General features: G+C 36.6%; 1 protein-coding gene across 1 annotated transcript in view; it reads right to left on the bottom strand.

The window, feature by feature from the left end:
- pard3ba (par-3 family cell polarity regulator beta a) overlaps positions 1 to 11,178 on the bottom strand; it is a 160,173-nt gene extending 148,995 nt beyond the window's left edge. The window contains exon 1 of the mRNA XM_084095055.1: positions 10,652 to 11,178. Coding sequence (XP_083951181.1) covers positions 10,652 to 10,768 — 117 coding nt within the window. The 5' untranslated portion in view covers positions 10,769 to 11,178. The remainder of the gene's footprint in view (positions 1 to 10,651) is intronic.
- Between the last annotated feature and the right edge of the window lie 1,592 nt (positions 11,179 to 12,770).

Here is a 12,770-nt window from a genome sequence, read left to right as displayed (position 1 = left end):
ATCTGTGATAGTCTTGGGTGCATCAAACAAACTAGTATATTTGTGCACCAAAAGTGTACACATTCATAGCTTCCATGAAGTTACATTAATGCAAATGAAAACCTAATAAAATGTCTAATAAATTATGTGTAAAATATTTCTTTGAATCATAAAAACTCATTGTTCAATGAAAAATATAAATATTTGTTTTCTGACAAAAAAATAAATTACATATTTTTTTAGATTTGGCCAGTGGAAATAGTACGTGATCCAATAGAATATTTAAAGAAAACATTGAGGCTGTACTGAAAATATGATTTATTTTCTCTTTATTTAAACCTGGGAATAAACAAAGAAAATAAAAAAGTTTACATAAAAACTAATATTTAAGAATACATGTTTCCGCACTCAGTAGGATTTTAGTACAATAAACATTCAGATTAAATTTTTTCACAGAAAGTGTGTTTTATTTCTTATATCTTTTTAGATAACTGGTATCAATCTCAGACAGGTTTAAGTAGTTCGTCAGGTCTTCTTGGGTACATTGAAAATGTAAAGAGGTTGTTCAACATTGTTTAGCAAGTCACAGTTCAATGGGGAGGGAAGAAAGATTGTTTACCAGGTGTAAACGGGAATGTTTCTTGGCTGATCACTTGTGATCGCATCACCGAAAACGCATCTTAACACCAGATGGAAACAGGGCTTGTCCCTTGCTAGCTTGATATTCCCGGGAAATTGAAAATCTTGATATTCCCGGGAAATTGAACATGCATATAATTTTATAACGTAAATACATGCATATAACGTTACAAATCTGCGGGGACCAACCATAAACTGGCTTATCCACCTGGTGCGCTATTGGCTCTCGCACGACCGTCAATCCAATTCCTTTTAACCTCTCGGCGATGCTCAATGGCTTCTTTAGTTCAGCAAACAAATCGCTCGAGTGGTATACCATTCACTTTCATGTTTTTTGTTTTGCACACCCTGCAAAAATCACTCGATCACCCGCTGATCAATGCTACAAACCAACACGTTTGTTGACACGTTTCCTGCCTGGAAAGTTTTCGCTGCGAAGTACGTCACCCGGATTATTGGTCTAATTGGTTGAAGGACTATCCAATTGCGTACAGAGTCATTTGAACTATGCCCGTTGATCACGCATCTTGTGCAGTAGAACATACAGACTAATGTTCAATCTTAAAAGATTGAGCTTGGTCTGGTGATAGCCAGACTAACAAGCACATATTCTGAAGTTCAAAAGAGAACCACTGCTCAATCTATTCAAAACCATCCAAACCTCCATAATTGTTCAAAAACGCAGTTTCAACCCTCCAAAAACATGTTAAAATGGAAGCTGATACCATCAGACTACTGAAAAAGGCAGTTCCCCCTATCCAGAATGAAACAGTGACTCTCAATTCAACCCAGATTAACACACACTGATATTTTTTGTGAAGGCGCTTTCTCTGCTTCAGTCTCAACAGGAAGCGGCAGTTTGCGTCCACCCTGCTGGTGTGGAAAAGTGTTCACGCTGTTTAGGCAGATATGTCTGCTGGGACTGTTTTCATGAAACCATCTGAGAAACATTTGCTTTGGATGAACAACACACCTGGTGCCTTTTACACACACACACACAAGCTCCCGTAACACTGGAAGAAACCGTTTTAGACATTTAAAGCTTCCCACAGCAAAAACTTGAAATGTTAAGACGAAACAAATAAATATGGAATACGGAAAACTATGACTATTTCGTGGATCTGCACAATTAATCGTTAAAAGTTTGTGATCTCGATTTAAACACCCACACGATCTTATTCCTAAATGACAAAGATTCAGCTATGTCTATCAAAACCTTAACAAGTATGATCACAGACAGTGAACATACAAATTTGCGGATCCAGAGAATGCAGTTATCATATATAGTTATGAAACGATCATATCATTGTTTCTGTGCTACAATAATTTGAATAATCACAAAAGTACTGGAATAAAAGTTTATAATTCGCACAACTTGACACTTCAAATAAAGATTGTATCGGTTACATCTAAAAAAAAAAAAAAAAAATGCTGATTCATCCAATAATGAAATAAGTGAAGTCTTTATGAGTGAGTCATTGAATCATTCATCTTAAACTGATTTAGAAATAATAATAATAATAATAATAATAATAAGTCAATTCAATTAAATATTTTTAAATAGACTGCAGCATTTTGTCAGAACATCTAATAAATTACATGTTATTTTGTTTAGTTGCCTTCTATTCAGAATCGTGGGAGAATCACCATCTCTAATTTAAACAAACTAAATTGTGAATTATCCAGTGATTTATTGTCTTTTTGTTTTTTCTCCCACAAATCCCATAAAACACTATGAGAAATCCGAAAATACAAGATCCGTTTACCTGTGATTAAAGGGGACCTATTATGCCCCTTTTCACAAGATGTAAAATAAGTCTCTGATGTCCCCAGAGTGTGAATGTGAAGTTTTAGCTCAAAATACCCAACAGATTGAAATTTTAAATTGTAATTTTTTGGTGCTCAGAAAAACGCGCTGTTTTAGTGTGTGCCCTTTAAATGCAAATAAGCTGCTGCTGGACGACCCAGGGGGCGGAGCTTCATGACCTCGCACTCAGTCTCTCAGGACAATTTCATCTCACAGAATGATGATAATATCAGAAACTCTCAGTAACGGTGTTCATTTCGAGTCGGACAATAATGCCTACAGAGTCAGAGTGCTGTATAGAGATGGAACAGGTATAGTTTAGTAGTTTAATTACGGTTATTATAACGTATTTGTCATCTGCTTGTATGTATCCATTATTTATTAATAGCCTACAAGTCTGCTGTCCGAATGATGATCAAACATATACTGATGAGTTTAATAAAGTTTATTGTACATCACACAAAAGATGAAGCCTCAGTTTTACTCCAGAAAATCACCGTAAGAGCTGAGTAAACAGTATAAGAAGTGCGTAAGTACATAAACGAATTTCGGTAGAGTTGAGGGAGCATTTTCTTTGAAAACAAAATAATTCCACCTCGTCTTCAGCGGCTGCCTCAGATTTCGGGAGTAAATAGAGAGCGCTATGTGGATGAAGTGAGTTTGGAGTAAATGCATGTTATTAAATGTTGTCTGTTGTTGGACAAGAGGTTCATAAATGCTTATGTTTTGGAAAGATGTTTGACGCGTGTTGTTTTTTCAAATGCATATTATAAGTAAGTGACTCAAACTCACAGTGCTTTCAGATGGAGCAGCGTTTACAGAGCCATACATCAATGACAAACTACGCATTAAAAAAAATAATCGCAGCCTTTGCGATTTTAAAATCGCGATAAGCCATCTCGATTTAAGTGCGATTACATGGAAAGTGTGATTAATCGTTCAGCCCTACTGTCAACACTCGTGGGCGGGGCCTGTGGCTTTAGTGACGTCACTAAAGCCACATTCTGAAAACAGGTCGTTTGGAGACACTGCTTATGATTTATGGGGATTAATAAAAAAGGAGTGAGTGGATTTTTATCACTATTGGGTGGTTGTGTACACACACTGCCAACACACATTTATGTCCAAACAGCATGCAAAAGTGAATTTTGCATAATAGGTCCCCTTTAAACAGCGGGAAGTTGTTTGATCTCAAATGTCAAACACAGTTATCAGCGTCTCCACCTATGAGAACTGAGAAGTAATTTCTACATGCACTATACTGAGGGTTAATAATCTATCTGAACAAACCCCTAATGCAAAGTATGAAATGTCAGCATGCAATTCATCCAGAACACGTACGTTGTGATACAATAACTCAAATCATGCAGCTTATTGATAAAACAACCCGAAAGACTTACATTTCGCAATCATGGAATGCACAATAACAGTGGTATTTTACATTTGCTTCGATCTTGAAGTCATTAATCAATTATGGCTAAAAACTGCCTTAAAATGTGCAACCCATTTTAGCTTCATAATCTGAGGCCAGTTGCTTAAACAAAGCCATTAAATTAAGACTGTGTTGTAAGAACCAGTATGACTAACTAGCTGTTATAGGGGCAATCAGTCTTACTTTTCAGCATCTAATTAGACCAATCTTATGAAAAGTTATGAACTACTGTTTTTCATATAAATACAATAGAAACCATACATTTTACCATGGTAGTGAGGTGCTAGCCTATATGTGTGGTTTTAACTGTGGTTATCACGATCTAAATCATTATGCTTATCTTATGTTATCATGATGCTTGCTTGCTAAATGTATGCTACTATGGTTCATTTTAATAAATCTCAAACAGTCAGAATATTTAAATTTTACCATTATAAAAATTAGGTTGTTACAATTTTTACAGTTTTTGTTAATGAACAAATACATCTGCATCCTAACTTAAGCTACTACTACTGTCAAATGTACGTTTCTAAGAGACAAAACATTTATCATTATTAATATAGTAATATTATTAATATTGCACCCTGCACTGCAAACTGTGCCGAAGATACGTGACATCAAAGTCAGGCAGTGTTGGGAACGTTACTTTAAAAAAGTAATTAGTTATAGTTACTCACTACTTGTTCCAAAAAGTAACTGAGTTAGTAACTGAATTACTCTATAATAAAAGTAGCTCATTACCAGGGAAAGTAACTATTTGCGTTACTGTTAAAAAAAAAAAGTTGCTATATGTCAAAGAATTTGGATTTGAGCAGTTTTCACAAGTCAGTTGAAATGAGTAGAACAGACAGGTCTTTGTACATAACTTTCGATATTTATTGCACGTCGACAGATATAACATTATATATGTTTTATATAATTAGTTTATTAATTAAATTAATAAAAAGACAAAAAGACCTTGAGATATGTTTGGTAATTGTACCTGAATGAATTGAAAATTAATTTGCTAAATTTCAGATTAATATATTTGTTTTCCTTAAAATTTTAATTAGCAGTAACTTAAAACACTTTGCAGTTTGGATGTCCTGTATAAACAAAATTACGGATTATGTTTTTATGTTTCCACTGTTCGATCGCGTCCGCGCCTCACACGCACACAAATGTAAACACTTTGCGACTTTTCGATCGCGCCCGCGCCTCCCTCCCTCCCTCTCTCCCTCTCTCTCTCCCCCTCTCCCCCTCTCTCCCTCTCCCCCTCTCTCCCTCTCCCCCTCTCTCCCTCTCTCCCTCTCTCACAAATATAAACACTTTGCAACTTTTCGATCGCGCCCGCCAACTTTTCAGTCAAGATTGCTCCTGACTCGCCATCTCTGCTGCTTCATCGAATCTCTGTTTAGCTGGTGTGTGTGTGTGAGTGGCGCGTGTGCTGGCATGTGTGTAAAAACACTGGCTCTGATTGGCTACCATGAAACACATGACACTGCCTTAGCCAATCATAATCGCTTACCTCGTTATTAACCCACCTCCTCACTAGCTGTGCGAGCCTGAATGTTACTGAAAAAATAACGTCGTTACCTAACGCCGTTCCTTTAAACGGCGTTATTCCAAACACTGAAGTCAGGCAACACCAACCCGTTCCATGATTTGAAACAATGTCACCCATAAGCACATGCAGAAACTAAGAAATACATTTTTCTATTAAGATATTTATTTTGTTAAGGGAAAATTACTGGAAAAGTGTAAAGTACACAAGTAAGAAGTTCTTGTTCAGTAAAATCGCTTGTTTGGACGTTTTTTTTGGACCCTTGGTTAACTATGTTTCGAAATAAATGTCAAGCTAATCCATTGCATATAGCTTGAAGATATTAAAACATTTAGAATACGTAAATGTGGCGCGCTCAATTGTCTCGCATGTTTTGCACATGAGTTTCATCGATTAAATTATTATCGACAATTAATCGATCGTTGATTAATCGTTAGCATCCCTATCAATCAGAGGGTCAGAATGAAAATAGTTTTTCTGCATATACATTTGCTTTTTGTGCAAAAACACCCTTTAACATTACAAGTGAACCTCAAGGAACATCGTAAAATAAAAATAATAATAATATCATGTCATTTCAGAAAGTATGACCCCTTCAGAAAGTAAATAGGGTCAGTTTTCAGCATATAGGAACGGTCCTATTGGACTCGATATTGCATACCCATTGTGACATTTAAATCCAAGGCAATTTGTTGTAGGGATGGCTGCTGACACCAATGGCTTTGTGCTTTTGGAAGTGTGCCGTGTGTAGTGATCTCAGCAGCGCTGCCTGCCAAGTCAGCTCTCCAACAACCCTCAGAGGTTAGCACCAGCCCAGCTATGGCAAGATAATAAAGCAGTTTTCCTCAGATGTGAGTTAATCTCAACCAGTCAGTCAGATCTTGCTGGACACGCAAACATTACCGAGTGGGACGGACACTTTTAATTCAGTATTCTTATAGGATTGGTTTTGGGGGTAGACAGACTACTAACTATATTTTCAGAAGCATAGCAGCAACTTAATGATGATAATGTTGATATGTTTTCCAACAGGCAGCAATTTAACACATTTATACAGACAAGTGAATGCTTAAAGACTCTCCTTAAAATATCTTTGTCTCTGTCAGATAGTGTTGGAGAGTCTGATTCATTTTCTCAGATCAGTTTTTTCAAACAGCTCTGTCTAACATCAACATAAAACCAAAATGTTATTTTTATTTAATTTTCTTAACATACGTTCTTGGTCTTAAAGGTGCCATAGAATGTGAAATTGAATTTATCTTGGCATAGTTAAATAACAAGAGTTCAGTACATGGACATGACATACAGTGAGTCTCAAACACCATAGTTTTCTCTTTCTTATTTAAATCTCGTTTTTGAAAAACACCCCTGAAAAACGGGCGAATCTCCACATAACACCAACTGTGACGAAACCGATGGGATCATTAATATGTACGCCTCTAAAAATTTGCATATGCCAGCCCATGCTCAGTGCCAGGCGAAACTGCACAGCCGAATCATCAGAAGTTCTGCAGGTGAAGAAACAAGCAGGAGGAGGATCATAGGGAAAATGGCAGATCTATCTATAATCTATCTATCTATAATCGGATACCGCTACAGTTTAATTCGAAGTTGTTTAGTTGCTCTGCCCATTTCACCACGGACTGTTACAACAATATCAAGCAGCCAGGCTTCTCTCGGCGTCTCAAACGGACGAAGGGGGCAATTTCAACTAACGTTATATTCCCGCAAGCGGCAAGTAGGGATTTTATTAACGATAATTTACATTGTGTTATCTAGATCCAGCGCGATATTGTTTTTTCCTCGAGAGACATCATGGCTTGCAAACGAGCGAACGAAGCATGGCAGTTGCTCAGTGTTTGGTTGTACAAATGAACACAAAAATATTTTTTTGCTCCTTCATCCGAGCCTCTGGAGAACCAGTGGGTTATGTGAATTTCTGATGTGTAATTGTTCAAATTCAGACAGATAATCTTTCTCTCAAAGTCGTTCAATACTGTTTATGCATCAGTATATCGCGTTGCAGTGATAAGATCTTCATTCACGCGATCAACAGGCTGTCATCTGCTCAGTGCTCATCACTGAAACCTTTTATGTGATGGGAATAGATCTAAATACTTTAAAAAAAACTTCTCATGATTCCTTAATCCCGATAGCTGTAATAGTAAAAACATATAAAAGCTGTAATAGTAAAAGTTTTCCAGATAGCTCTACATGTAATGCCAGATATTTCATATGCAAGCATGTCAGCCAATCACAGCAGTGGGCAACAACACTGAAGTCTCACAGCAGACACGCCCCTTCAAACAGAGTGTTCAAATCAATGGATGAAATCAGGCTAGGAAATATGCCTTTTATTTCTAAATTATAACAAATTTTGATCTAAAAAACATACTAACATTATAAGGGCACCCCAGGAAACATTATAAAATAATAAAATAATCCATTCTATGGCACCAGTGAATAAAATGATTCACCAGTGCATTGCGTCAGTTTTCCTAAAGAAAACAAAATGTTGTCTTTATAACCTTTTTTAAAATTTAATGATACATTTCTCCTATTCTGCAACAATTTTCATTAGTCAGATTTCCATCCAAGGATCATTTTTTTAAAGCAGATTTAACGTGACACTAAACAAACATCATCCAAGAACTGAGAAGAAAAAGTGTTGAAATTAAAGGGGTGGTATAATGCCCTTTTCACAAGATGTAAAATAAGTCTCTGATGTCCCCAGAGTGTATATGTGAAGTTTAAGCTCAAAATACCCCACAGATATTTTTATATAGCATGTTAAAGTTGTCACTTTTTGAGGGTGAGCAAAAACGCACCGTTTTGTGTCTGTTCCTTTAAATGCAAATGAGCTGCTGCTCCCGGCACAGAGGGCGGAGCTTCAAGAGCTTGTGTCCTTTTACCTCACACAGACAATTTCAAAAACTTTTAGCCTCTTATGTTAAAACCAGAGTCAGACAAGAGAGACTCAAGAAGTGACAACATGTAGAAGCAACAGGACGTTTCTGAATGGTTAGTTGGTGAATTTATGTAGTTGTAGTTGTCTTCTAGTCATTGATTAGCATATTCTGTCTTGATAATCTATAAATCGCGTTCCCGGGGGCGGGGTTTATGTAAATTTTAGGGTTGGTGATGTCACTAACCCGGGAAGAATGTCGTGTAGTTCCTACCAGCCGTTTAGTCCTTAAAAAGCAATTTCTTTAAAAGAAAATATCTCCCTTTGCTTTGAACTTTGAGCATTGTAACTTTGCAGATGTGGTTTATGCTCAACATCTCAATGTTAAAAAAGTGAAATCATAATCAATCACCCCTTTAAAGTAGACAGGTTGTAATTTGAATGCATATTTCAGCCAGACCACTTAAAACTTGAACATTTAAAGTTGCCATTGCATCAGTGCACACAACAGAGATGTCTATCGTTGATTGCAATGCATAAATGCAGCAAATGTAGTGTATACTCATTAAAACTGCAGTAGATCTAAATGGGCAGTCAAAATCATAACCTGAAGCTTATTTGAATAATCATCCGGTCACATTTGGAGCCTGGTTTTCATTAATAATGCATAATGTGTTTTCATTGTTGACATCATTGTAAATCGGCCATAACAGCTCATCTCTCAAAGTAAATGTAAATTAAACATGCATCCACCCATAGACACATTTGCATTTCAAAATTACAACTAACATCAACACAAACTGCTTTATGCTGTACGTGAATATGCACAATGTCTAAGCAAGGTGAAGTGCATCACGGACCGCTATCATAGATGAAGGGCTCAATACTAAAAATACAGTGACGCATGAGACCCGAGAGGTGGGTTGACAGAATGGATAAAGCGCCCACGTCTACCCCAGCACGCCTGGCAACGGCCCATCCCATCCGACTGAGCCAATCTCAGCCGATAACGTCCATCAGTCTAAAACCCCATACTAAAACCTCCCATAAAGCCAGCCATCTCAGCCCAAGAGCCCAGGCCAAACTAATCAAACACAGCCTGCCACCTGCATTTGGAGATAGGGAGCGATTAATGACACGGCTGTATTCATCACATAAGTCCTGCTTTATTCCAACTGGCATTTACTGCAGAAGCTGTATGCACTACAAAAGGACTAGCATAGTTAACAGTGACCAAGCATTGCACTATTAAAGTGTGATGTTGCTCAGTGAGGACTAATATAAGCATGTATTGATATCAAAGAACCCCTCTAAGTGGAATATAGTTGGGACATATTTATTTATGTATAAGTTAATGATGATATTAACAATTCGAAGATCGGAGTATTGCAATAATTGACTCATTAGAAGTGCACTTCTAACATTTTAACACAATAAATGCATGACACTTTCACATAAATGATCAATCTGAACAATCACCAAGCTGTCAAATACTGTCAAATAAACTCCAAAGTAATTGTAAATAATGCACGCACACACACACACACACACACATACATAAATACATACATAGATGATTTCTGAAAGACTGGAGTAATGATGCTGAAAATTCAGCTTTGCATCACAAAAATAATTTATATTTGAAAGTATATTGAAATAGAATACCATTATTTTAAATTGCAATATTTCACGATATTGCTGTTTTTTTCTGTATTTTGATCAAATAAAGGCAGGCTTGATGAGCAAAGAGACTTCTTTCAAAAACAATAAAAATAGTAATGTTTCCAAACTTTTGACCAGTACTGTGTGTAATATGTATGCATGTATTTATATTGGCTAAATAAAAAAATGTGTGTGTGTGTTATAAAACTGTAATAAATCCAAACAAAAGTGAAGAGAAAGTCACTGGTAACAGAACACTAACAATCTAAGTCAATTTCCCAGACATATAATGTTACTGTGTAGACCTAAAGATCATATTTACATATTTGAGGCGCAGAACAAAGCTTTAACCACAGTATCAGACTGCAGGAATGTCTAAAGATAATAAATATTTAAAACAATAACCAGAAATCTGAAAAAGAGCAGTGTTGACAGCTCAAGATCACGTGATATGAGCTTGAGGGCACACCCGGTTAACAGCCGTATATGGTGAAGCTTTAATATTCATGAACCAGGCCTTCGCCATAGTAGGATTCGCCAACAGGTGTAGTTTTTAAAATAATTCCGATTAAATATGCCAAAGTAAGGAGATTTAAACAATCCATAGTGAATAGTCGGACTCATAAATTAATATTTATCGGGTTGTGTTACGATTTCAAACTTAAAAACAACACGTTAAGTTACCTGTTCAACAATCTTCTTGTATCTTTGAGTGGCTTGATCGATCAAATCCCGTACCATCCAACTGTCTTTACACGGGACGACAACCCTCGTTTCCCCGAAATTGACCGTGACTTTCATCTTATCTTGCTCATCAAACGTTCAGATATCCTCTTAGTTTGTTTAAAGCACAGTTTCTCTTAAAACCAGCGCCGAAGAGTCAACAGGTGTCATTGGTCAACTGTAACAGGTGATGTTCCTCCTTCTCTTTAATGTACTAATAAAGTCTTCAGTAAGGCAATATTAAGTCCATGAACGGAAAAATCGTCCAGTAACCACATTCCCAAACCACACTTTGAAGAGAATGACACAATCCTGGATGACAGAGAAAAGTCCTGATGTGTTTTTCCCGAGTTCGCGCGCGCCGTAGTCCAGAGTGAAACCGGAAGCGGCAGATAGTGCATAACTATCGTGATTGACAGCCAGCTTTAAACTCTCAGTTCCCTGAGAATACTCACTGCCGAGAGGAAGGTGCACTTACACTGAGGAATGACTCACTTGACACAGAATGAATAAGTAGCCTACTAAAGTTATAGGGAATCTCACATATTCGAAGAGAAAATAGAAATAGAGAATAGAGAGAGTTTCTCCTTACTTGACAGTATGAGTAAACTCTCATAATGCCATATTTGCATAATAAAAATAGAAATAAAAAAAAAATTAGATGTGAAATATGTTACATTCTTGAGCTTTTGGAGGGGATTATCTGTCTTTGATAGATAGATAGATAGATAGATAGATAGATAGATAGATAGATAGATAGATAGATAGATAGATAGATAGATAGATAGATAGATAGATAGATAGACATTTATTGAACATATATATAATTTATAAATTAACATCTTTTTTCCCCTAGGAAACAGCAGTGGAAATAGCTATTTTGCAGCAGAGACATACTTGTGCAGAAATTGATTATTAAAAGGAAAGATACCCTGAGAAATATTCACTGCATGAAGTAAAAAGATTGATGACTAGCCTGTGGGCTTAAATTACAGTACAAAGTGCATCTAAATTAAAGAAGACTTCCTGACTTCCTGTTTGAAATATTAGTGCACAGTCCCCAGGCCTTACTTTGCAACTACATATTCCAATGACAATGGTCTATTATCAAAGGACTATTGTGTGTCCCTAGTGTTTCATTGACCCAATTACACTATCAACCTCTCCAACCTTCTTCTACACCCTTCTACAGCCTTCTCATCAGCCATATACATGAAGATAGTGATGTGACAGCTTTATTATTCCCACAGTTTGAATGAATATATATATATATATAATTTATTTATGTATTTTTTTCATTTTACCGACCCCACACATTTGAATATTTGTGAACATTAGTGTAGGGCCTACATGTTTAGACAAACTTTGAACTCTTAAACCTTAACAGTTCTTATTAGCATTGAAATGCAGTATAAACACCAGTATGACAACAATACACTTGATAGCTGGCGCTGCTCCTTTAGTCCGAGGTCGTCCCATCATTATAAGAGGAGATGCCAAACTCTGCCATCTGGAGGAGTGACTGTGCCAGCCAAAATCCAGACTTGTCTCTTTCTGATATCCAATTTTTAATCCGCAATTCAACAACCGATTTAATGCTAGCATTACCACAGCCATTTGGAGAAAGTTATGGTTTACAATCCCTTTCCTCGCCATAAAATATAATGGGTATAATGGGGAAAACAAAGCGCTAAATTTTTTTGGAACACTCATTTGTTTAGGAAGGGTATAGATGGTCTCACAGCACATAAGGTTTATGAGGCACACATTCAAAGCGAGTATGACCGATGTGTCAGACATCAAAAATACTGCTTAGCCAGCACAGAGGAGTTAATGGAGCTGGTGGAGCTATCCGGTAACCATTATAACTATAAAACAGCATGCCTCAAATGCTCAGAATTTTTTAAGCATGAGAGCATTAGATAAATCTCAAGGGTATCAAGCTACTAGTTAACATGATGGCTACAATCAGCGGGAAGCACTAACATAAATCAACTATAAGTTCTAACATAAACAAGCCTTTCACAGCCAATTAACTTTGCTAGCCAGTCAGATGCTCTCATATCATTTATGCATGTAT

The sequence above is a fragment of the Abramis brama genome (genome assembly GCF_963993115.1).
Source record: "Abramis brama genome assembly, chromosome: 2".
In the NCBI taxonomy this organism is placed as follows: domain Eukaryota; kingdom Metazoa; phylum Chordata; class Actinopteri; order Cypriniformes; family Leuciscidae; genus Abramis; species Abramis brama.
Note: the sequence above shows the minus strand (reverse complement) of the source record. Positions and strands in the feature narration are given on the sequence as shown.